The sequence below is a fragment of the Rhododendron vialii genome, chromosome 1a (genome assembly GCF_030253575.1).
Source record: "Rhododendron vialii isolate Sample 1 chromosome 1a, ASM3025357v1".
NCBI classification, from domain to species: domain Eukaryota; kingdom Viridiplantae; phylum Streptophyta; class Magnoliopsida; order Ericales; family Ericaceae; genus Rhododendron; species Rhododendron vialii.
Window position 1 is genome coordinate 8,416,577 of NC_080557.1, and position 27,203 is coordinate 8,443,779.

Consider the following 27,203-nt stretch of genomic DNA (forward strand, 5'->3'; position numbering starts at 1 on the left):
AAGGTGAATTTTTTTAATAATGGGGGTTCAGTTAGCTTGCGCGCAGCACTACAAGAAAAATTGCATTAGGTGACGAATGAAAATCGTCGCAAATTGTATGTTTTTCGTCACAAATAATATCGGTGACGAAAAAAAATTTGTCGACTAAAGGTTGTCGAGGATTCCTACCTGGTGACGAAATCTATTTTTCGTCACCTATAGTGCCTTTTGGTGACGAAAAATTTCGTCACGGAAAAATGACTTGGTGACGAAATTTTCTTCGTCACCTATTGTGCTTTTTTGATGACAAAAAATTTCGTCACAAATTATTCCCTTCGGCTCGTCAAAGGTGACCCATTGGTGATGAAATTTTTCATTACGAAAGACATTCTTATATGTGAAAAAATCTCACTTTCTTGCTCCTGCGGGGTTTCGAACCCGAGTCTCCTACGTTTTGCACGCATGCTTTAACCAAATACACCACACAAACTTTTCAGCATATGTTTGAAATATCTAATATATAACACATACATTGAACATTAAAATATATTTTGAACGCCATTTTGAACTATCAAACATTAAAATTAGCAATTTTAATAAACATGAAAGTCGTAGCTCTTTATGTTATTGTTCAAACCCAATTTAGATTATATCAATCGGAGTTCTGAGCAAAGAATTATGCCCGAAATATACTTGGTGACAAAGCGTAATTCATAAATTTCGTCACCAAAGGATAAATTTTTCGTCACTGAAAACGTAAAAAGAAGACGAAAATATTTTTCGTCACCAAATTGGTTTATTTGGCGACAAAATATTTTTTCCGTCACCGAATAGTTATCTTTGGTGACAAAAAATAATTTCGTCTCCTTTTTTACTCTTTTGGTGACGAAAATTTTATTTCGTCGCCAAATAGGAGCCTTTGGTGACAAAAATATCTTTTTCATCACTAAATAGATATAATTGGTGACAAAATAATTTCGTCAAGGAAGTTATCAAAACAGTGACAAATTTATTTTTTTGTCGCCAAATATACTCACTTAGTGACGAAATTAAATTTTGTCGCCACTTTTTCGTCACTAAACATATTTTTTCTTGTAGTGCAACTCAGTTAATTACGGGGTCTTAAAGTTAATGACCGAAAAACCTCCAATGACCCCAAGGTTTGAAATGTTAGGCCTTTATAGAATTCGAACTTGCAACCTTTAGGGAAACGATTTGCGACCTTTCGTTACTTTGTCATACCCACTTAACTAGATTCCTCGCAGTTGCTCAAATGTGAGGGGTGTTTGGCATCCTAGCTACTTATTGCATTTTTAAATTTTGAGTGCTTTGGCAAGGGCCAACCAAAACACATTTTCCAAAATGATTTCTCCAAATTGTGGTTTAGAGAAGAGAAGTGAGAAAGAGGGTAGGGGGAGCTTTTTGACTTCTCATTTTCCACTTTTTTTCATTTTGCTTAAAAAAAGACCTACATAATACATTTTGCAAATATCTCCCAAACACTAATCATGTTGCAAAATATATTCTACACATATCATCCAACATTCTACCAAATTCAAAATACATTCTGACCATAAATCAAAAAGCCAAAAAACTAAAAAGTTAAAAATGAATGGCCAAAAAGTAGATTTTCAAGCACCCCCGAAATAGCTACTCCTATTTGAGTGTGGCATTTTTTTTATTGTCAAAATGGTAGCTAGAAACTTTCATTGATAAAAAGGAGCCCAATACATCAAGTAAGATGTTTTTTTTTTTTTTTTTGTCGAACAGCAAGTAAGATAGTTATCCTTGCCAAGAGAATGCAATAACAAAATAGGAGGCCTAGATTCCCAAGTTTTGACTCCAAAACCTAGTACAAGAAATTTCACCATTCCCGACTAAAACAAATTTAGTCGCCACTTGTTGACCAATTCCTGACTAAATTATTTTAGTCGGTAAGTTTAGGTATTTGCCGACTAAACATAAACTTAGTCAGGAAAAATGCAGTTTTGCCGACCAAAAAATAAATTTAGTTGGCGAATATAATTTTTTTGCCAATATAAAAAAAATAAAATAAAATACAAATCCCAACTAAATTATTTACTCGAGAAGAGTGATATTTGCCGACTAATATATAAATTTAGTCGGTGAATATAATTTTTTTGCCAATATAAAAATAAATAAATAAAATACAAATCCCAACTAAATTATTTACTCGAGAAGAGTGATATTTGCCGACTAATATATACATTTAGTCGGCGAATATAATTTTTTCGCCAATATAAAAAATAAATAAATGAAATACATATCATGACTAAATAATTTTGTCGGGATTCTTAATTTTCGCCGACTAAATATACATTAAGTTGACGAATATCAATTATTTCACAATTTAAAAATTTTATAAATGAAAAATACATATCCCGACTAAAATATTTTAGTTGAGAATACTACTATTTGCCGACTAAAAACACATTTGGTCTACGAATATCAATTTTTTCCCTTTTTAAAAAAATTCCGAGAAAGGAAATATTCATGTTCCGACTACATTGATCACGATGCAACCTTCCCAATCGAAACCGTTCATTTTTTTTCTTCTTAATCATAAGATTTCTCATAAAATTTTGGCTCGGTTGGGTTAAGGAAACCCCTTTATTGGCATGCAAATTCTTAAATAAAAAGAATTTTGTTGTCCGATCAAAAGTGTCTAATCCATATGCGGTTAGCTTCTTTGTTGGTATGAATGATCTAATGTGTATTATGTCAAAGAAAGATGATTTTCGATTCTGAAAAAAGACTTCAGGCTTATTTTTGGCCCATATGGGAAGATGTACCAACGTATAGCCAACTTAGTTTTAGCGTTGCAAACTAGGGAGCTTTTGTTTAGCGCCTTTGGCTGCAGTCAATAGGAAAAGTTAGAGAGAACAGAAGAAAATGAAGTCCTTTTTCAGCAATGGCCATTTCTCATTATCAATTTGGTATCTTGTCGACACGCTAGGATCTGTTGGCTGTGAAGCAATTTGGGGAATGGAATTTGGCGTAGCGAGTTATGCTATTCCCACTTGAATGAGGAAAGTGGACGGTTTTCAATTTATTTACTATGTAAATCAATCTGTTGAAGTAAAATTCGTGAACCCTAACTTCGACTTCTTACGAAGATTTAGAAACATCAGCACCTCGATTCAATGTATAACCACAAGAAGCAAATGTTGCATCACTATAAATTATTGTCTGCACGGCACAATACCAGGCTCTGATATATTTTTTACCAAGCGTCTTCATAAGTTTATTTAATAATTTATGGTTCACATACTGTAGAGTATGGCATGAGAAATGAGGCCTCAACTTCTGGCGATGTGTATAGCTATGGCATACTTTTGTTGGAGATGTTCACCGGAAGAGACCTACAGATGACATGTTTACCGATAGTTTGACACTCCACCAATTTGCTAAGATAGCTACACCCGAATCAATGGAGAGTATTTTCAACCCAACATTGATTTCGCAAGGACAAATTGGCGAGGCAAGCATAAGTATCAGCAGCATTCGGAATTAGAGCTCTCTGATCAACAATCACAAAATTCACGAGTGCTTGATTTCACTACTTCAAGTTGGAATCGCCCGTTCAGAGGAACAAGCAACAGATCGACTGGACATCAATGAGGTGGTCACTGATTTGCATAAGATCAAGAACATTCTTCTTGGAAGTGGAGTACATGGAGGTTGAAGATCTAGAATTCCTGTGTGATCAATGAGTAGGTAGGGCAACACTTTCATACTCAGTTAAGATCTAAAATTCACGAGTGCTTCTCATCATATACCGTCCAACATTTTTGGAATCTAATTATCACTTTTTCGTGTCTTAGGTTTCTGAGGTTTAGCTGGCGTTGAATACACTTCTTGAGCCGCAATAGCTTTGGGATTGGGATCTCACTTGTTCTTTGTTGCCCCATGGCCTAATGATTTGCATTGGGCCGGGGCCTCTTTACCTCTCTAATTCAATATCGTTATCCAAATATGAATTGCGGGCGTAGTTTAGTAATGATGATGATTAGAGCATATCCTCAATTGGTGTGGTATCTAGTGTATTAGTGGTGTTTGTTAAGAAGAGTGCAATTTTGTATTGGAGGAAGAGGGTTGTGGGAAGGAGTGTCTAAGGCATGCTTCGTGTGTACACGTAAAGGTGATAAAATAAAAGTATTTTTCCAAATCCGAATTTTTCTACGGAAATAACAATGAAAGATTTTATGTAATTGATAAAATAAAGGGATTCATATAGCCGACCTCAAGTAATTAAGATATAAGGCTCGATTTGGTTTGAAATATATTGTGCAATTTATATATAATGCATCTGAAACTTGCGGTCCTTGCATCAATATTGGGACCGTCTTTTCTTTTTTCTTCCTAATAATGCACATTTTAAATTTAGAAGACCATTGGGGATGCACTAACCGAAAACAATAAATAATAATTGCCATGTTTTTCTCTCCCTTGTGTTATACGTTGAAGAAAACAAGGTAATTAAAGTTTCGTTAGTCCAATAGGCAATTGGGGAAAACCACAACGGAATGGACTCTTTTTACACGCCAATTTGGAAGGACAGCTGGAATTTAAAAAAAACAGAAAGTGTAGTGCACAATGGGAAATTATATTAAAAAATAAAAAGGGGTTGGAAAATTAGTGATTCTGCTCATCAATGGACATTGGAGTCCTCGACATGGTTCAAATATGAAAAGGAGAAATTATTATTGTTTGGAATTGCGGGTGATATAGTGGGGTGGAATTCAAGTCCACCAGTAGGCAGTGTTTATGGTGCTAGCTAGAGCAGCACCAAGTTTGTGCGCTAGCACCTTAGTCACATAATTCTCTTTCAAAAGATTTGTGCTTTTCGCTTTCACGATGGGCTCATTTCTTGTTAATTCATTAAAATTTTTGGGCTTGGTTAATTTCGTGGATTCTCCCATTGATGTAGTGTCACGAAGTTTGTAAGTTATAATTTATACATGATGTAAATGATCTCTCCTAATGCGCGAAAAACAAAAAAAAAAAAAAACCTTGAGTTCTATCCCAAATTTCACCTTCAATTTATTTACTCATTTCTTGTGAATCGACATTGAGCGGACTTTACCGAGTATTACTATTACGCGATGACCTGCGCGCACTTGGGTTTACAGCCGTAACACTCCTCCTCCCATCCAAGTCTTGACTCATTAAAAACTTCAGCCGATCCAACTCATACACAATCATCTTCCCATTGAATATGTCCCCGATCGACAGTAAGTAAACCTAATGGAATTAGAATTTTATCAGTCACCAGGCTCACCACTCAGAGTTAAAGCCATCAACTAAGTCAGTTGTTGTCTTTTTCTTTCCCGTATGAAGGGGGTTAGAAAATTACAATACAACATATTCTGGGCGTCAGTGGACTTTGGGGTCCTGAACATGCATGGACCACATATATAGTTCAAATTTGAAATTGCCAGTCCTATTTGATTGTTTTATTGACTCATTTTTGACATAATGACCACCCAGAAAAAAAAAAAAAAAAAAGAGACAGGACAAAAAATTAATAATAATCAAGGCCACTATAGTATTTATTCGTGCGGTAAATTTTTTTGCAAGTCTTCGTTGAGAAAAATACACAATCAGCAAATTTCAGATTACATTTTCATTAGAAATACAACTGAAATAGAGATAACCTAAACTTAATACAATGATCAATAGCAACTAATACGAAAAATGCGAATCGAATCCAGTGTTCTTAAAACAAATTCGCTGCCTTCCAAGGTGTTGAGGTTACAGTGGCATCTGTCTCCCAGGATAGTTTGACTAGAACCATGACCGCGTCGTTCCGTGTCAAAAACAAATTTATAAAAGCTTGGAGTTAACTACTACTCTGTATAATAGTGGTCAAGACCGAGTGTAGATTGGCAAGGACAAATGGCTAAGTTACTATAATTTCAATTAACTTCTAGATTAATTTGGAAAAGAAAATTTTGATTGATTGGTTTGTTTGAAGAGCTAATTAAACTAAATAGCAATTTAATTAAAAGGTTTAGAAACGATGGAGGAAAACATCTAGGGTCTAGAATCCACTCCGACCGCGTAACTATGACATGCATATGTTAGGTTAATTATTCGGATCAGAATGGATTATCGCTAGGGGCTTCCAAACCGGCCCGATCCGAAAATCTGAATTCGATTCAAAAACTCTTTTACTTCATCAAAAATTTTAGCAAAAAATACAATTTTTTTTCAAAAACAAAATTTAAAATAAAAATACTAGTTTAAAATAAAAATACAAACATGGCTGGGTGATTTGTATGTTGTATTCAGCTCTACAATGCACCATTAGCGGATTCGTGGACTAGCCAACTTTAGTAACACAAAATAAGTTAGGATCAAAGAGAGTGAATACAAGACACATGATATATTAGTAACACACTGGCTTTCATTAACTTGAACTAGCTAGGTTATTACAATAGGCAGAACCCTCCTTTTATAGGCGTAAGGAGGAAATACTGACACTAGTATTTATATCATGGCTTACGTACAAACATTGACTTGCCTGACTAAACACATATAATTGGTGTCAAACAGTATAACAGTATTGCACCAATTATCATACCTGACAAAACTACAGTACTATACCAATTGTCAAAGCTAACTATTATGACAAGGACGTACGTATGACAAGTTGCATGTGTAAACACACACACACACACTCACTCACTCACTCTCTCTCTCTCTCTCTCTCTCTCTCTCGTTCAATTTCATGGCCAAATGGTTTTAGTTTGCTAAACTTTTATTTCTTGATTGTTAAACTTTTAAAATAATTTGGTAAAACTCTTTCAATTATTGGTTGGTTTATGGTCCTTCAGGATTAACCAATGTGCAAGTAAGTGTTCCGGACATATCGTTATAAAAAAAATATGGTCAATGGGTCTAATGTTTTAAACCATATAATTGTTTTTTTTCGCAATCATGAAATGTATAATGTTCACTATTACTACAACATTGTGGTTAATTTACAGCAAATAGGTGATGAACCTCACCCCTCCAGTTCAAAAAAATAAACAAGAAAAACCTTACCCCTCTTTGATTGTAGGATGGAAACCCTGAACAGTTGAAAAGGAAATACAGTACTCTTCGTGGGGTTGGTTCACTTACACCACAAATTCCCAGTCAGTTAAGTTAGATAATAATGGAGGAATCAAACCGTGTGCGGTTAGCACTATGAATTATTGCCTGTGACCCCATTTCTAGCTTTGCAGCTTTGTCTGGTCAAGTCTCCCTCATTTCATTTACTTTGGCCTGTTGATAATTGCGTTGTGTAGCCTACTACAGGTGCACTCAATTCACTCCATGTATAATAAAAATAGACATATTCATTCCATAGATAGATTCCGCTCACGTACCCACATAACATAAGGTTGCAGAGGCTTCCAATCTTGGTTTCCTGCACTCTTTGTTTCCTTCCCTACCCTCTTGTGATCTCTTTAGTCTCGCATAGGAAAAAAAACATGGCTTCGTTTGATTTTTTTTTTTTTTTGTGGTAACTGGCTTGGTTTGATTTTATCTTCCGTTTGTTCCGTTTTAAACCACACAAGGACAATAGGAATTTCGAAAAACAAATAGAAGTGCACACCATGAGAAATGATCGTGGGTGTAGTTTAGTGATGATTGATTATGGTTGATTTGAGAGAGTAAAAAAGGATGAGAAGAGTGCAATTTCGTATTGGAGCAAGAGGATAAGGCATGCTTGGTGTTTGTGCATGGGTGGCAATGAGTGTTGGTGGTGATCATGGCCTTGATCTTTAGGGATCAAAATAGGTTGGAGAAGAAGCCAAATACTGATGATTTGGCCTTTGGCTAGTAAGGTAAGACAAATTGGAAAGTTGTGTTAGACATTGAAGAAAACAAGTCAATTCAAGTGTAGTTCACGACATGGAAATTGATTTGGGGCCTACAGAGATAGAGTTTGTCACTTGCTATATCCTCTGGCCCAACAGGCAAAGACTTATCTCCGTGGAAAGGATGATTAATTCAGATCGACATGAGAACCCAACTACGTTGCACTAGCAGAATCCATGTTGTATATTTGAAAGAGGTTGACTCTTTTGCTTCTCTCATGGTACAATGCTCTTCTCTCCGAGACCCCTTTCTCATGGAAGAAAGGGCACACTAAGCAAGGATCACTAACGAATACTAATCTAATGAAACATGGACTCGGGGAAAATGAAATAGAAGACCACCTAAAAAAACAAGGCCACTACAGTATTTATTCGTACCATAATTTTCTTCACAAGTCCGTAACACAAACATGGATTCTCAAGGTACTGATTTTGATATAGCTAAAACTTGCCCTCTTATTGATTGAAAAAAACATCAGAAGTTACGTTTTTATCTTTCGTGAACTTTTACATGGACTCGGGGACTCGGCAGGGTCAGCATTGGTGCTGTCCATTCTCAACACTGTCGTTGTGCATGTGGCACACGAAACCACTCTTCTTGAAGAATAATTAGAGGTTTGAGTCATATTTGTGGGACGTGAAATAGATCCCACAAAAGATCAATGTATCTTTTTTTTAATAGGCAACAAAATTTTATTAATACGCGACAAATGATACATCGAGGCGGCCAAAACTCTATAGAGGTTCCTAGTAATTCACATTTACACCAGAGGAAGATCATCGTTAGTTGTTAGATTTACTATTTTTTTCCTTTTCTTGTGATTTTTGAAGTGTTAAGCTTAGTTAATTTTTATTCTAGTGCATGCGTCGGTTTGTAGTTTTTTGTGCGTTACATTACCTTCTTCAGTTTATAGAAAAAAGTGTGTGCTTTAACACCTTTCCATTAGTATAGCAATGCAGTTTTTTTTTTCGACAAAAGAAAAAGTTTTATTGAATTCGACAAGGAAACATCGAGAAAGGGGAAATCGTTATTGTTTGGAGTCACTATGGCTTTAACACCTTTCTATTCGTTCTAAGTGTGGAATCATTGCTGTTGGAATTGCGGGTGATAAAGAGGGGCGGAATTTAAGTCCGCCAATAGGCAGTGTTTATGGTGCTAGCTAGAGCAGCACCAAGTTTGTGCGCTAGCACCGTAGTCACATAATTCTTAAAAAATAATAAAAAATTGCGCTTTCGCTCTCATGATGGGCTTATTTCTTGTTAATTTAGTTAAATTGCTAGGCTTGGTTCCGTGGATTCTCCAATTGAAATAGTGTCATGTGATTTGTAATTTGTAATTCAATTCTTGACTCATTAGAATTTTTTTTTTTGGAAGAAGGAAAATATATATTTCCATTGCGATAATGTAAATCAATATAGTATTTTTCCTCAATTTGTGAAGTGAATAGCCGAGCTCGAAAATGGGACAAGCATTTTATGAAAGTCATGGCAAGAACCGTAGAAGCAACAATCTTTTTAAATTTGGCCTATTCCATCCAGAGAATCTTGCAATTGCAAGTTATAATTTTGGAATTTGCTCACTTCTAAGGACTCAGACAAATAATCCGAACAGAAGAAATTTTTTTTGTTGTCTTAACAAAAAAGGTTTCCGGGAAAGATGTCATTCATCTCCAAACCAATTCATCATTTTGAAGATCAAAATAATATATATAACTCAAAAAGTGATATTGAATTACTCAATCTTTTTAAATATACTAGTAGAGGAGCACGTTCGATGCACGTGGGAGACCCATGTATGAAAAGTCGTTGCAACTTTGCATATTGTCATGAACAATCTTTCCATGGAGCAATTGAATATTGTATTGTCATCGCACAAATGACTTTTTTTAGTAACATGGATCATCATATGTGTCAATAACAACTGTACAATACAACATATATAGTTGGCCTCATTCTAAAGGCAGCAATAGCCAGCATATGAGTTGATCTTACTTACATTACCTTGATGAACTTAACTAATAAAAACATAATTGAAATTGCTAAACACTCGTATAATATCTTCAATCACAGGTTGTAGAACAGCAAGGGCTAGAATTGAAACACCCCATAAACCATCTCTCATGCATCAATATAAATGATAAGGTTATCAATGCTAATGTTTTTCTTAGCCCACTGCAGCGCTTCAAACAGGCCATTGCTTCCACTTTTGTTGCTGATATGGCAAAAAGGGAACAATTGTTTCTTTGATGTTGCCCATTGCTTGTAACAACCGAAACCATCAACATTCAGTCGTATCATTGGCAACAAATCGGTTATTCAAAAACCATGACATATTATCCAACATTTCAAAAGTGAATCTAAATTAACCTCGTACCCAAACTTTGTAAGCAACATAATTAATACACTTTAGTCATTCAACTAGTTATTCAAGGGCTTTGGATGTTTGGCATTTATTCATAGCTAGCGCTTTGTCACTATAAGCGCCATGGAGCAATGTAAGATATTCGTTTGATTGTCTCAAGAAGTCATAGATGTGCAACAGTACCAATTTTAATTTCGAGCTTCAGAATGTTGTTGGATTGTTAAAAAAAATGACGCGGTACAATATGAGTGTACATTTTTAGCTAACCATTAACGATTATGTATTGCTTATGGAATTTGGAATTTCAATGCAACATCATGCACCTTCTTCTCTTGTGCTTGGGCAATTTCTTTTAAAAGTGAAAATCTACCAAATGACGAACAAGATAATGGACTGCATTTTGAAGGATTGGGCATCTAGGTGATGCATTTGAATTCTATTGGTCATGGGAAATTAGATATGGTATCATGTTTTATGATGTCAACACAAGGTTGTGTATAAAGAGTAAGGTAATTTTGAAAGTATATAAATTTAAGGATTTAATCAAATAATAATCTATTCTAAAGTACTATATAACCAATGGTTTGGGTCTCAATTTGGTGGCCCTCCGATGGTGTATCCGGAAATGGAATTTGTACTTGTCCATCTAGGATTCACAACCATGAATTATGTTTGGAGATGTATTATGCACATTGCTTTTCCTCTTCCTATTTTGCTTGGTTTTTTGAATATATCTGCTCTCTATTCAGGTGTAAATCAGCATATCCCTTCCTTTCACAAAATCACCACTTGCCAATTTCATCGACTCCGAGGCAACTCAAACCTTCTGTTTCGTCCATCTTTTTTTAACACAAAGAATCTCATACGGAGATAGCTGTATTGGCAAAGAACAAGAAAATAATAAAATCAAACACACTTTCATATATGAAGTACAGGAAACTTTAATGGTGAAGAAAACAAAAGCCGGCCACGTTCAAAGTAAATGGCATCAATCGGGATAAATTTACCATGAACGTATTCCTTACCTGCACTTTTTCGTTAGACCAACCAAAGAGGCTAAGCAAAATGTATCACACATCGAAAGTAACATACTACCACAGAAATTTGATAAGTACTGGTGTCCATATTCTTCTAAGGCCTCAGCTATATATAACTTTTTCCAACAACTTTTTCCATTCTATTTTTCCTTAAAATTGCTACCTTTCCACTGGTATAGATATCTAGTTAGGAAAAACGACACGCATTTTTTCCCTTTGGAGTGATTGACCATGAAAATAATGGAAGGGGGGAGAATCTCCTTGGCGTTAGTATCATGCTACAAACATTTTTGTATCATGCGTCTCGAAATTTGACAATTCAATGATTTTAGAATAAGTACCACTTGCCTATGATTAAGTATCTAGTTACTCTGATTACAATAATGAACCAAGACTACTGATGAGAAATAAATGAGGACAAAGGAGGATATGTGAAAAAACAGATGATTATGCATGGGATAAACGAGAAAGGGTTAACAAATACAAAACCATAATGAAAGATTCTTGCTAATTAACCCTTCGTAATGCGGTTTGTCAGATACAATATCTACCAACAATTATAAGAAGCTCATAATTTCTTATAAGGTTTTCTAGTCCATTCATTCAACAAGCATAATGCAGTGATACAATTTTGACCTAAAACAAGAAACACCTTGCCGACAGTAGATGACTACCAATAATCAAAAAGCATCTTATACAACAAAGAGCAAAACCTTGGAATTTAGAATATAAATGTGTAACCCAAAGCATTGAAGGGATTTGAATACAAGAACTGCAAGGATTGTGTACTAATAGTCAATAAAATGTGGAGGTGACTGCTATCAACTATCTAATGAGAGATTTTTTATTGCCTAGGGGCACTGCCATGGGCCCTTTGCCGCGTACACATTGGCTTGGGGTTTAGTACTTAGTCGTGGATCTCATGTTAACATGTTGTTTGAAGGGGGCATGGAGCAACATGTGGCGGTGCCATGTTGCTGTGGTACCCAAAGGCACTGAATAATTTTTCTGTATCAGTTAGCCGTTTTTTTTTTTTTTTTTTGATGAGCCTCTATTAGACCTAATTAAACCAATAGAACAACTATATCTTCACGTGGATTTTTCAAAACTTGTTGTGGAGCGAACGGGCCTTTATCCTACCAAATAATCAACCGTCAGGCAAACGATGCATAATACGTATCCTTACATGTTTTTTTCCCATTCAGTCATTTCATCAAACAATTGGACTGCATTTTCTTTGAAAGGATGTCGGCAAATCCTCCCAAAAGATTATTACCTTCGGCCGTGTACATTAATTGGTCGGAAAGGTACAGATAAGACAATATTCGAAAAAAATGAACCAAGTTTGAATTACCTGTTGGAAGTTCTTGTGGTTCTCTTGCCTTTACAACAAATTGGCTACCCCAGCACTTCAAATGCTTCTCCCTAGTGCCAATCTGCCGTTTTTGGGGGGATGTAATGTTGGTAGAGAGGAATCTGAAGATAAACGTGAAGGGAAATTCAAATTTCTCATTTATAGAGGCGAACCATTGCAAAGAAAGATTGAAGGGGTGCTTATTGGGAGCCATTAGTCGCTTGTTACCTTCATTCAAGAGGTTGTATTGTTTTGGTTGGAGCCACGTATTGTGTCGGTTGGGAAGAGGTGCAGGACATGGTTGGTATTAGTTGCAAGTATTGGGGGCATTTGTGGAAAACAAAAAGGAGGAAACATTTTTGTACATTTAAAAGAAGTAGTATAGATATGAATCAAAAAAAAAATATACAACTATTTGCATGAATCATTCTTCATTTCTTCAAACTATCATTCATTTCTCTCCAAACCTTAACTTTCCCTCCAAATTTTAAAATTCCAAACTTTTAAAAACTTGTTAAATATATTGATGATCGGTCTCATTTTAAATGTATTGTGAATCTCTATCTAATTATACCAATTTTTCGACTAAATAAATTACAATATGTTAAACTACAGCATTTTTAAGTGGAGAAATAAAATGAAGGTTCTTCATTTTTGAATGAATGAAATATGTTTCTTCATTTTGAAGACCTTAAATCTAGATTTGATGAAACAAAATGAAAGATTAGAAGCACGGTTGGAGATGCTCTAAGTGAAGCCAAACAAGGTCTAAACCATGGAAACAACTACCCATTGGCCATTGACCCCACTCCATTTTCTTTTTCTTTTATTTGAAAATGTGGCCCCACTCTAATTTTTAATTATCGGGTCTTACATCTAGACAAGTCAAGCAATTAGTACACCAACGCTCTATTAAAGCAAGCTTATCAAGCAAGCAGCAAATTCAGCATTAACATTCTGATCACCATATTGGTATGGCAGTGCTAAAGCCATTCTTTCTTTTCGTGCACGTCGTATTTCTGTTGTCCTCGCATTCAGGCTCTCCTCTTGTAGCCGGCTTTGTGCAAGGCGGGAACGAGACCGACCAACTAGCCTTGCTTGCATTCAAGGCCGCAATAACCAGTGATCCCTTTGGAGCTCTGAACTCGTGGAATGAATCCATCCACTTTTGTCACTGGGCTGGCGTGACATGTGGCCGCCAGCACCAGAGGGTTATCGTGTTGAGGCTTGAACATCAGGAGCTCACTGGGTCTGTTTCGCCTCAAGTCGGAAATTTGAGCTTTCTCAGACAACTATGGTTGGGTAACAATAGCTTGAGTCGTGAAATTCCACCAGAACTCGGTCGCTTGCGGAGACTACAAATATTGACAGTGGTCAATAATTCAATTACTGGTGAAATTCCCTCCAGTATATCTAGTTGCTCTAACCTTGTTGCCCTAGAACTCTCTGGCAATAAGCTGGCAGGGAAAATTCCTTCGGAGCTCGGTTCTTTGACTAAGCTCGAGAGACTGCTTATTCAAAGAAACAACATAACAGGAGGTATTCCTTCTACTCTTGGGAATCTATCTTCTCTTACAAATCTGACTGCTTATTTCAATATTATTAGTGGGAATATACCAGATACTCTTGGTGGATGCAAAAAATTGGAAGTTCTCAGATTAGGAGTGAACAAGTTGGTTGGTACCTTTCCTTTTTCGATCTATAATCTCTCTTCTTTGGGACACTTACTAGTATCGTACAACCAAATTGAGGGCACCCTTCCTTCTGACCTAGGAATCACTCTTCCTAATCTTCGACGCCTAGTTCTAGGCGATAACTTGTTTGCTGGTTATATACCTCTTTCAGTATCCAATGCCACCAAACTATATCTCCTTGACCTGGCAGGAAATAGATTTAAAGGAAAAGTCCCTCCTTTAGAAAAGCTGCGTGATCTTGAGAGGTTAACGTTAGACGAAAATCATCTAGGGACAGGGGAAGTGGATGACTTGAGCTTTCTAGACTCATTGACAAATGCTACCACGTTGCAGTTGATTACTTTGGGCGACAACAACTTTGGAGGGGTGTTGCCTGAATCAATTAGCAACCTTTCCGCTCATCTTATTGTACTAACGTTGTCTGGCAATAATATAAGTGGGAGCATCCCAACCGGGATAGGGAATCTTATCAATTTGCAGGCTCTTGTTATTAACAACAACCATGTAAGCGGTAACATTCCTGCTGATATTGGGAAGCTTCGAAACTTAGAGTATTTGTATCTCCGTGGTAACAATTTCTATGGAGAGATTCCATCATGTTTTTCGAATTTAACTTCTTTAATTGAACTTACTTTATCAAAAAATAATCTCCAAGGCAGCATCCCTTCAAGTCTGGGGAAATGTCAACGGATGCAGGCACTAATTCTTGGTCATAATAACCTTAGTGGAATAATACCGAAAGAAGTTATCAGCCTCTCATCATTGGTTTATCTAGAACTATCTAACAACAATTTGGTTGGTAACCTTCCGGTAGAAGTAGGAAATTTAAAAAACCTAGTAGAATTTAATGCTTCTGAGAACACACTGTCTGGCGTAATTCCAAGCACTCTCGGTAGCTGTGTTACACTTAGTTTACTATACCTTGATGGCAACAAATTCTGGGGAAACCTTCCTGCAACCTTAGCTAATTTGAGAGGTTTGGAACTATTAAATCTCTCTCACAACAATTTCTCAGGACAAATCCCAGAGTACTTGGATGACTTCATCTTTTTAAACAAATTAGACTTGTCATTCAATGATTTTGAGGGTGCAGTACCAGAAAAAGGTGCATTTAAGAATACAACCGCCATTTTTGTTCAAGGAAACAACAAGCTCTGTGGGGGCATAGCTGAATTGCACTTGCACAGTTGCAAGTCTAGAATGGGTAGAAGGAAAGGATTCACTATAATTGAGAAATTAATACTCTCGGTATCATGTGGGCTTCTAGGACTACTTGTGATGTTGGGTGTTCTGTATCTTTGTTGGTCTAGGAAGACAACAAAAGTACCGCCATTCCGAGTATTAGGAAACTCAATTCCGCAATTGTCCTACCAAAGTCTGCATAGAGCTACTAACGGGTTCTCCCTATCCAACTTAATTGGAGTGGGTAGTTTTGGTTCGGTTTATAAAGGAATTCTTGATCAAAGTGGAAAAGTTGTTGCAGTGAAGGTTCTAAACCTTCAATTCTGTGGTGCCTCGAAGAGTTTCATAGCCGAGTGTAAAGCCATGAAGAGCATCAAACATCGGAACCTTGTAAGGATTCTTACAGCATGTTCGAGTATTGACTACCAAGGGAATGATTTCAAAGCTTTGGTTTATGAGTTCATGGTCAATGGGAGCCTACACGAGTGGTTGCATCCAAATGGTAATGAAGATTGTGTGCACGAGGAACAAAGGAGTTTAAACATGCTACAAAGGCTTCATATTGCAATTGATGTTGCTTCTGCTCTTGATTATCTTCACCATCATTGTTGGGAACCAATAGTTCACTGCGATTTGAAGCCGAGCAATGTTCTTCTGGACAATAAAATGACTGCGCGTGTAGCTGATTTTGGTTTAGCAAGATTCCTTCCTACAACTAACAATGAGTCTTCTGCAAATCAATCAAGTTCCATTGGCATGAGAGGATCTGTTGGTTTTGCTCCTCCAGGTAAATATGCCTCTTAAGACTTTTCATTTTCCTTTGCAAAACCACTGCCAACAGTATTTAGGCTGATAGACATATGGTTTTAATCTAGTTCGTCAATCACTTTATAAAGCTCTTTTTTTTTTTCTTTGCCATGTCATTTGACTCTCAGCTGAGAATTTCTCAAAGGAAATTTCCAATATGTCACTCAAAACAAAAGTGTAACACTATACATGGCACAAAGTGCTTATTTCTGCCCCGCATGGCAAGATGTACTAACATATAGCCATCTTAGTTTTAGCATTGCAATAGGGAGCTTTGTTTGTCTCCTTTGGCTGTAATCATAGCAAGAGTTAGAGAGAATGGAAGAAAATGAATTCTTTTTTCAGCAATGGTCATTGCTTGTTATCATGTCGGTATATTGTCATTTGTCAATACCCTAAATATAAAGTTGGAATCTGTTTACACAACCAACTGGATTCGTGAAGGCCTTTGATGGCTGTCAAGCAATGTGGGAAATGGATTGCTTAGTTAGTTATGCTATTCCCACTATAATTAAGAAAATAGACGGTTTTAAATGTCTTTATTGGGTAAATCAATCAGTTGAAGTAAAATTCATGAACAGCAGCTTCGACTTGTTATGAGCATTTAGAACCATCAACATTTATTTAACATATATTGCTAACAATTCCTTAATATGGTTTCTAGTTACCCTTTCGAATTATATAACCACAAGAAGCTAATATTGTTACGAGTCTTATGGCACATCTTTTCACAAGGCACATTACTATGCTCTGATATATTTTTGACCAAGCATCGTCATAAGTTTATTTACTAATTAATGTATTGTAGAGTATGGCATGGGAAATAAGGTATCAACGTCCGGAGATGTGTATAGCTATGGCATCCTTTTGATGGAGATGGTCACTGGGAAGAGACCAACCGATAGCATGTTTACTGGTAGTCTTACTCTGCACAACTTTGCAAAGACAGCCTTGCTTGAACCAATGGAGAGCATTTTCGACCAAACATTGATTCCACAAGGACAAATGGGGGAGGCAAGCACAAGTATCAGTAGCATTCAAAATCAGAGCTCTCTTAGCAGTCATAAAATTCACAAGTGCTTGATTTCACTACTTAAAGTTGGAATCGCCTGTTCACAAGAACAAGAAACAGATCGCCCGAACATCAACGAGGTTCTCACTGATTTGCATAAGATAAAGAACATTCTTCTTGGAAGTTGAGTATGTGGAGGTAGAAGGTCTAGAACTGCAATGTTATCATCGGTACGTTGGGCCACACTTTCCTACTCACTTGAGAAAAATCATACATTTTGCTTTGTAACCATCAGATTTCTTCACTAGTCCAGCTAACATTTGTTTTCTCTGTAGATGCTTAAATACATAATGCCTAACACAACGTACTATTCTACTTATCATGGGTTGTCACAATTGGTCTTTTTTTTTTTTCAATTTCCAATTAATTTGATAAATACAAAAAGGGTGTACATAGATGTAGGCGGGAAAATAAGTGGCGGGAGACAGATTAAGGTGATGATAAACGTGGCGTCAATATCTCTAGCCGTTGAATGTGAACTTAAGTTAAATAATCCGCAGGCGGGTGCAAGAAGGCGAGCACAAGGGCGAGTTTGAAAGTGTCTTTGAAACATATTCTGCACTACGAAAATCCGCAAAAGCGAGGATTCAGAGCGCCAGAGCAATGCAAGAATTAAGATTGAGAACATAGAGCATTTCGAAAAATTATGTAACCAAGATGTGAAGGGCTAATTAGTGCCAATCTTGGGCTAAAACCCCCCAACTCCTCTATATTGTTGCAGCTCTTTCGCTTATATATCACATGTTCGGGGCTGGGCGGGGTAGGTTGAATTGCCATGCCAAGTGCCAATCCTAGGCTAAAGCCCCGCTTTTCTACCTAGACTGTGGAATACTGCCGCTTAATTCCCATTAAGAAGTATGGCCCATTTACTTGAAAATAGGTGTTAGCTATGCTAGTATTACGTACACTTGATAAAAAATCTATGCTGGCATTAGCTACAGCACAAGGAGACGAGTTCTATTCAAGACAGCTGACATTTGATGTTATAAAATGAAACGAATGCTTTATCAGTCATTCATTCAACTTTTTCTTTGTTTATTCCTTTGCCTTGCATCATGAATCGCTTATTTGATATAAGTCCCTGGAAAACTAATTTCAAATGTCCCATAGCTTTTTAACTACGTGTCTGTTTTAACGCTTTGCATCATATTCTGTCCAACATATGTGTGATTTAATTATTACTTTTTTTTTGTCCTAGGTTTCTGATGTGTAGTTGGTATTGAAGACACTTCTTGACGCAATAGACTTAACGTAGTATAGTGTGCTGTAATTTAATTCCCATTCTGCTTCTTTGATGTTCTCTCAGTTTGTATATTTGCTGAATAAATGTATTGTACTGAGGCTACGGCTTGCTATGAAGATCCTGTCTTTACTCTTATTAATTTTGTAGTTTAAGTAGGCTATGGATTCCGTGGTGTGCTCGTACCGTTAAGCATCTGTTACGCTACTCTAAACAGTGTTATCTTAATGTGGTACTGCATGTAGTCTTTCTGTTAGGTGGTTTATGGAACAAAGGGAAAGGATACTGATCGAGCAAGCAGTGATACAGCCAATGGTATATTCAACATATTATAGAAGGGAGGAAAAAAATTGAAGCAACCTCCAAAACTATGCCAAAATTTAAGGGATGAAAAACTAGTACGTTTAAGAAAAAAAAATCTTGCTCTTTCTCGAAAAGAAAAACGTTCAAGAAGCTAACTATCTAGGAAAGAGATAAACTAAATGGCAACTCACTTCCGGAGTAAGGAGAGAGTTTGGGAAAGGTGATATTGGCGGGAGAAGGGAAGTGGTTTTGAGAGGGAGAAAATTTTCTCAGGAAAACAAATTCCTACCTTTTTGTAGGATGCATTTTGGGAGAAAGTTAGTCCTGGTGGGAAATATATTTTCGTGATTCCCACTATTTCTTGGTAATTGAACATGCCAAAATTTATAGGAAAGTTGATTTTTTCATTCTTTCCCATCCTTTTCTGTCATTTGAACGAGGCCTAAAGCACCCTAAACTAACCCCCCTCAAAGCATATGAAAACCCCCCATTAATCTGCAGCCAACATGGCTCTATATCACTCTTCATCGATTTCCTTCATTTGAGCAATTCTACTATAATCATTCCCCTTCATCGCCATCATATCCAATTCCTAAAGTCATATCAATTACCCATATTGCTTGAGCCTCATCTAGAATAATTCTATTCCTTTTATTGATCCCGTCAAAAGAAATAGACAATGATATTGCGGCAGTGGTGGATCGAAATATAGCTTTTGGTATGTGTCTCTTCAATTTACCCCTCCTGACCGATTTTCTGAAAATTCCCATCACCTCATATTGGGAGGACTCTTTTTTCTCCTTCCCTTTCCGCCTCTCCTTTCGGATCTTCCATTTTTTCATTCCGGACCATGCAGAGATTAACACATTCCTTAATCCCAAAGTCTGAGGAACCCGAGACATCTTCCACAAATTTCGCCTCAGCCGTATCCTCCATACTGGCTGTCGAGTCATCATCATCAACCTTAGAATCGATCGGCCCCTGCTTCACCAAGGTTAATGCAACTTCCTGGTTTTGTTATCCAGATGGATAGAACTATGAACATCCTCCCAAACCTCAACATCAAATTTAGTACCATTAATCTCCAACTGAACACAACTATCGACATGGAACCTCTGTTACAACCTATTTTTCTTGCATGGTACTAATACCAGAGGAAGATCATGGTTAGTTTAGTTGTTAGATTTACTATTTTTTTCCTTTATTGTGATTTTTTTTCCCCATAGAAGTGTTAAGCTTAGTTAATTTTTATTCTAGTACGTGCATGCGTCGGTTTGTAGGTTTTGTGTGTGTTACATTACCTGCTTTGGTTTAAAGAAAAAAGTGTGTGCTTTAACACCTTTCCATTAGTATTGAAATGCATTATTTTTCCTCGACAAAAGGAAAAGTTTTATTGAACTCGACAAAGAAACATCGAGAGAAGGGAATCATTATTGTTTGGAATCAATATTATTGCCTTAACACCTTTCCATTCGTTCTATGTGTGGAATCATTATTGTTTGGAATTGCTGGTGATAAAGTGGGGTGGAATTAGTCAACCAATGGGCAGTGTTTATGGTGCCAGCTAGAGCAGCACCAAGTTTGTGCGCTGGCACCTTAGTCACATATAATTTTTTTAAAAGATTTGTGCTTTCGGTCTCATGATGGGTATTTCTTGTTAATTTGGTAAATTATTGGGGTTGGTTTCATTGATTCTCCGATTGATGCAGTGGCATGTGGTTTGTAATTTTTAATTCATATATGATGTAAATAATCTTTATTATCGGAAAAAAAAAAAAACCATGAGTTCTATCCCAAATTTGACCTTCAATTGATTGACTTCTTGTGAATCGACGTCAATCAGACTTTACTGTGTAATACTATTACGCGATGACCTGCACTTGGGTTTACACATTCAAAGTCCTACACTACAAGAAATTACACAATTGCCGACTACAATTCCCGACTAGATAAAATTTAGTCGCCAATTTTAGAACCATTACCGACTAAATTAATTTTAGTCGGTAAATGTAAATTCTAACACCGACTAAATGAATTTTAGTCGGTAAATGTAAATAAATGCCGACTAAAACTATATTTAGTCGGGGAATATCAATTGTTTCCCGCAATTTAAAAAACAATAAATGAAATAAATATGCCGACTAAATATTTTAGTCGGTAAACGTTAATAAATACCGACTAAAACTATATTTAGTCGGGGAATATCAATTGTTTCCCGAAATTTAAAAAACAATAAATAAAATAAATATGCCGACTAAATATTTTAGTCCGTAAATGTTAATAAATGCCGACTAAAACTATATTTAGTCGGGGAATTTCCCGAAATTAAAAAAACCAATAAATGAAATAAATATGCCGACTAAATCATTTGGTCGGAAAATGTAATTTTTTGTCGATTAAAATTATAATTTAGTCGGGAAATATATATTTTTTCCCTTTTTTAAAATTTCAAGAAATACGGTAATTGTTCCCGATCAAAACCATTCATTTTTTTTTCTTCTTAATCATAACATTCTCATAAAATTTTGACTCGATCGGGAAAACAAGTTCCGCCTTTATCAGCACACAAATTCTTTCATAAAAAGAATTTTACTGTCCAATTAAGTGTCTATCCATATGTGAGCAACTTCATTCTTGGTACGAATGATCTAATTTGTATTACATCCAATGTAGATGATTTTGATTGCCAAAAAAGACCTCAAGCAAAGCTTGGTTAATACACTATAACACTTAAACATCTCTGAAGGCATTAAATGTCTTTCGATCAGTGTGGTCGCCGATATCTAATTATCTCCAATATTTTGTGACAATGCTATAATCGGTAAGACGTAAAATCCTAACTGTTCAGATCGAGCGTTAAAAAAAATGAGCCGGCAACTACCTTTAAAATCTATACATTGATTTTACTTGTTTCTGAATCAAAGATTTTGAGTTATAGTCCAATGTATAGTAGCCAGATGATCGTAACACAATCACAACGATTGATTCCGTTCATTTTGTTGTACTTCGTGCTTTAATCATTCTCGTAAAAATTTTGGGTTTATCGGGTTTTGAGACCCCCTTTATCGGGACGCAGATTCATTATTAGAATATGATATTTTACATCCGATCAAGTATTTCAGGATAAGAGATTTACTTCATTTTTCGTAGGAATGATTTATTCCCTCTTACGTAAAAGATAGACGGTTCTGATTTAAAAAAAAATAACTTAGGCCGCCCTCGAGCTGTGTACTATAAGGACTTTTACCATTTTTTTTATCGCACGACTTTAAACTTGGAGCACTTATTAGCCTATTTATATATTAAAAAAATATGATTAATCCGTTTGAAACGATACGAAGATTATATTTTTTTGATTATTTTATCCTAAAGGGTCATAGTTAATTTTTGCTTCCAGAGACAAATGTGAGAGCCATAGAACAAAATAAAAGAGCAAGTCTTTAATTATGAGAGTCCTAGAGACAAATATTAATTATGACTCTTTTTTAAAAAAAAGATCTTCACACCTTTTTAAAAAAAAGATCTTTGCACCTTTTTTATTCTGTTTGAACCGATATAAAGATCTTATTTTTCAGATTATTTTAAATAAAAAGCAGATACTGGAAACAAAAATTAAATATACGGGATCATTTTGTGGGACCCCGATATGGGTCCTACAAAAATGTATGTGCAAGATATGTGTAAAATTATCTATGCAAGTAGCACAGGTGATAAAGTATATAAATTAAAATTGCATACATTTGAAACAAGTACATGGCTAGCTGATTGGTAAGTAGCTGGGCATGCGGACGGGAGGTCGGGGTTTCGAAACCTGGCAATGGCACTTCCCGAAATAAAAGGGACAATACGGAATTCTACGTGGCCGTTCGAGGTGCCACATCATGCTAACGTGGAACATTCTTTTTCTGGTGTTGACATCACATGGAAATTACTATTAGCGACTAAAGTTTTTGGTCACTAATGATGTATATTCACCGACTAACAAGATTTAGCGACTAATGCTTTTTAGTCGGGAAAATGACATTTGGCGACTAAACCGTTAGTCGCTAAAACATTACATTTGCCGACTAAACCCTATTTAGTCGGCAAATACATTTCCCGACTCACATTCCCCGACTAAATTGCCGACTAAATTATTTAGTCGGGAAAACCCTTTGGCGACTAAAAAGTAGACATTCGGCGACTAAAACGTTAGTCGGGAATGGTGTAATTTGTTGTAGTGCTAGCACCGATCCAACTTATAATCATCTTCCCATTGAATATGTCCCTTATTGTAAACCTAATGGAATGGTCATGTCTAACAAAGACAATTAATTAAAAGGAAAAATTTGTACCGTAAATTTCATTTATTCGTACCGTAAATTTCATCACAAGGACCGTTGATAAAAATCCGATCAGCAAATTTCATAGAACAATTTCATTAGAAATACAACTGAAATACAGATCGCATAAACTGAATACAATAATCCATAACAAGTAATACGAAAAATGCGAACCGAATCTAGTGTTCCACACGAGTCTCCTTAAAACAGATTCACCGCCTACCAAGGTTGTAGGGAGGTATTCCCGAACAGATACATTTCATTGCCGAACACATGATATTTGGGAGCACGTGGTAAGTATGACAGGACTTATCGCCGGGCAGTATGGTGAACGGCGATATGGACCAATGATATGGGAAATCATTGATCCATGCAGTCTGTTCGGCTGATAAAGACAAAAGGCATATGAGGCTGTTTGTCCAAATAAAATGACAAGGACCAGATGCATGTGAGGTCATTGGTCCATGTGGACTGTTCGGCAGTAAGATAGCCGAACAGGAAACGAGGATGCTCTGATACGTGAAGCGGCAGCAATATTCTAGAAGGTTCCGCAACAGTGATATTCAGTAAAGGAATGAGATCCCTAGTATTTAGGATCTAGAATAGACACCCAACGAGAATGAGATGTTCGGCTCTTTATGGAAAAGAATCTGAAGATGACTCTTTTCCAATAAACTGATAAAGGAAACGAGAATTCTTGATATCCTAGGTTTCCTATACGAGCTTGGAATCCTATGGCAACAGGGATGCTTGGGCAACAAGCACACGCAAATCTATAAATATGAGGTAAACCTAGAGGCAAAAGGTACGCAATACATTGCATTATTCGATATTTCCTACCGATAATTAGGGTTTCTTTAGTACGTGATACTAACTTTGCCATCGGAGGGCCTTTGCCACGAGAGGCAAAGGTGCACTCACTCCCTGTCTATTTTGCAGATTAGGATTTCGACGACGAATTAGGGTTCCGGTGAAAAAGCACGAATTAGCCATTGCAATCCAAGGTGATTCGAAGCATCAATTGTTTTCATCCCCCTACAATTGGCGCCGTCTGTGGGAAACGAACCATTTTTTCAGAAAAATAATCATGATGGAAGAAGATCCAGTTACACCGTTTAGTCCAAAGGACCAGTTGGGTGGGGGAAGAGATAAATCCCCACCAGGTGCTCCGAGAAAGCCCACTGGTAGACATGATAGAGATAACTCCAAAGAAAAAAGAGATAAAACTGCAACTGGTTCCACGAGAAGGAGTAAGTCTCATCGAAGAGAAGGGTCAGTCATCCATTCGAGAAGTATATATAATGATAATGATGTCCTCGATAAAAAGAGAAGGGAAATCGAGGAGTACGCTCGTTTGATTAAAAAACGAGAGTACGAGATACAGGAATTGCAGCAAGTACGAGAGCACCCAGAAGATTCTGGACTTTCTCCAAGGAATTCACAGAAGGATGGACGGACTCTGGTAGTCCATAAGCAGGCTCATTCACGAAGGAGAAGAAGCAGAAGTCCTAATAAAGGGAGATACGAAGCTTCTCCACGAAAAAAGAGAAGCAGAAGCCGAACACCGGAGAGAAGGGCTTCTTCATGAAAAAGGAGGAGCAGAGACCGAAGTTTCACCCCAGAAGAGGAGGAAACAAGGAAACATCATCGAGATAGGTACGAGAGACCTGATGCCGATTGGGACAAGGTTACGGCTCACAAATCAAAGGAGCTCAAGGATGGAACAGTAACTGCACGAGAAGCAGCACGAAAGGCCCTAAGTAATATTGCAGCCTCCCCCTTTATAAAGAGGCTACAAGAGGCTAGGTTGCCGAGCAGAGTGAAGCACGGTGCATTTGTGCTTTACGAGACAAATACGGATCCCGTGGCTCACATACAGCATTATCAACAGGCTATGTTTATGCATGAGGGAGATGATGCCATCTTATGCAAGATGTTCCCCTCCAGCCTTGGCAAGGTGGCTTTAGCTTGGTTTCATAAACTGGCCCCACGATCCATACGAGGATGGAGGCAGTTGGCAGAGGAATTCACTGCTCAGTTCCTGACAAGCAGAAAAGCCCCAAAGACCTTTGAAAGTCTTTCCACCATGAAACAGGAGGAGAACGAGCAGATCAGGGATTATGCAAAGAAGTACTGGGAAACTTTCAACGAGATTGAAAGCTGCAGTGAGGAATATGCAATTGTCACCTTCAAGACTGGTTTGCCTGTTCGGGGAGAGCTGTGTCGCTCATTGAATAAACATCCGGTAGCCACGCTGGCTAAACTTACGGAACGGATAGAGTAATATGCCAGGATGGAGGATGACATACTCCGTGAGGATGGTAGGACTGTTGCCGAATAGCCAAAAGCACCTGCCAAAAAGGTGGATAAGCCAGAGCCTAAAACTTATAAAGAGAGAAGGGAATATGGGCAGGCTAAGAAAGAGCCGTACAAGGATAAGCAAGCTCCTGACCCCAAATCTTTCTTTTCTATCACTACGGTTTGGAAGGAACCAATCTATAGGATTCTTTATCGAATAAAGAATCAGCCATATTTTAAATGGCCCCCGAGTCTAAGTGGAGACAAGGATGCAAAACGTGCTACGAATCAACACTGCAGTTACCATAAAGATTGGGGCCATATGACTGAGGATTGTGAGATGTACAAGAGACACCTTGACGATTTGGTCTCTCGGGGCTATCTCAAGGAATTTATTTAGGAGGATCCAAAGGAGAAAGGGAAAGCTATGGAATTGGGTTATGAGCAAAACCCTAAAGGAGTAATCCATATGATACATGTGTTGGCCACACCGTATACGAGAAATGAGGTTAGACTATTACAAAGGCAAGTCAAGCACGATCAGCACGTAATGCGACTGGGAAACAAAAGAGGGCGAGAGAATAATGTGTGCAATGAAAGCATAGCTTTCACAGATGATGACCTGGGAGAGGTCCAAATACCCCACAACGATGCTTTGGTCGTAACCTTACGAGTTGGGGAATATGACATTGAGAGGATTCTAGTGGACTCAGGAAGTTGTACAGAGGTGATGTACTACGATGCGTTCAAGAAGCTGGGGCTGGCCCAAACAGACTTAGAGCAATTTACAACACCTCTGATCGAGTTCGGTGCAGGAGCAGTTTGGTCCCTTGGAAAGGTAACACTACCTGTTCGGGCTAGATCAGTGGTGTTAAGGACAGATTTTTTAGTTGTCGATGTTCTTTCTTCCTATAACGCGATTATAGGGAGGACATGGTTGCACAAGATGAGAGCAGTCTCCTCGGCTTATCACCAGATGGTGAAGTTCCCAGGATCGAATGGGGTTGAGGTACTTAGAGGCAATCAGAAAGTGGCACAACAATGTTTGATTTCCATCATTAAAAGAGCCCCGAAGGTCCACCACGTTCATACATTAAAAGTACCAGATCAACCAACTATCGAAGATATTGGAAGAAGTCCGGCTCAAAAGGTGGTTGAAGGCTTGGAGAAAATCCAGATCAACGAGACTGATCCTGAAAGATATTTCTTAGTAGGGGAATCATTACCAGCAGAAGAAAATGCTGAATCAATAAGATTTCTGAAGGAATATGTTGATGTATTTGCATGGGTGCCAGAGGAAATGCCCGGAGTGGATGCAGTTGTGATTTGTCATCATTTAAACGTTGATCCTCAGCATAAACCGATCAATCAGAAAAAACGGAGGGCAGCCGTGCAGCATGTGGATGCAGTAATTGAAGAGGTCGATCGACTACTGGAAGCCAAAGCAATACGTGAAGTGTCACGCCCTCGATTTTTAACATAAATAAAGATAGTTTTTTGTAAATAAAACTCCTCACGATATCTTACATAATACCCCAAAAGATTTCACCATGTCCTAATCATTAAATTACAGATCCAACTCCAAGAGTTTGAATGTATTACATCATAAAAAAAAAATTAGGTTCCATTACATTCCCAAAAATGCGTTTTATCAAAATGTC

At 37.2% G+C, this 27,203-nt stretch overlaps 1 protein-coding gene and 1 long non-coding RNA gene across 3 annotated transcripts in view; one reads left to right on the forward strand and one right to left on the reverse strand.

Annotated features, from left to right (window-relative positions):
• Positions 1-9,713: 9,713 nt before the first annotated feature.
• LOC131316233 (uncharacterized) lies at positions 9,714-12,855 on the reverse strand. Its single transcript, XR_009197054.1, has 2 exons — positions 12,625-12,855; positions 9,714-11,107 (listed from the first exon to the last, which is right to left on the reverse strand). It is a non-coding gene; the product is annotated as an uncharacterized LOC131316233 (long non-coding RNA).
• Positions 12,856-13,304: 449 nt separating this feature from the next.
• The window catches only part of LOC131316087 (probable LRR receptor-like serine/threonine-protein kinase At3g47570), a 124,929-nt gene continuing 111,030 nt past the window's right edge, over positions 13,305-27,203 (forward strand). The window contains exons 1-3 of one of the 2 annotated variants that reach the window (XM_058345369.1): positions 13,305-16,287; positions 17,116-17,549; positions 18,578-18,757. In XM_058345369.1, the coding sequence (XP_058201352.1) occupies positions 13,599-16,287; positions 17,116-17,507 (3,081 nt within the window). In that variant the 5' untranslated portion in view covers positions 13,305-13,598 and the 3' untranslated portion in view covers positions 17,508-17,549; positions 18,578-18,757. Of the gene's footprint in view, positions 16,288-17,115; positions 17,550-18,577; positions 18,758-27,203 lie in introns of those variants that run through there. The other variant, XM_058345363.1, reaches the window with a different exon arrangement.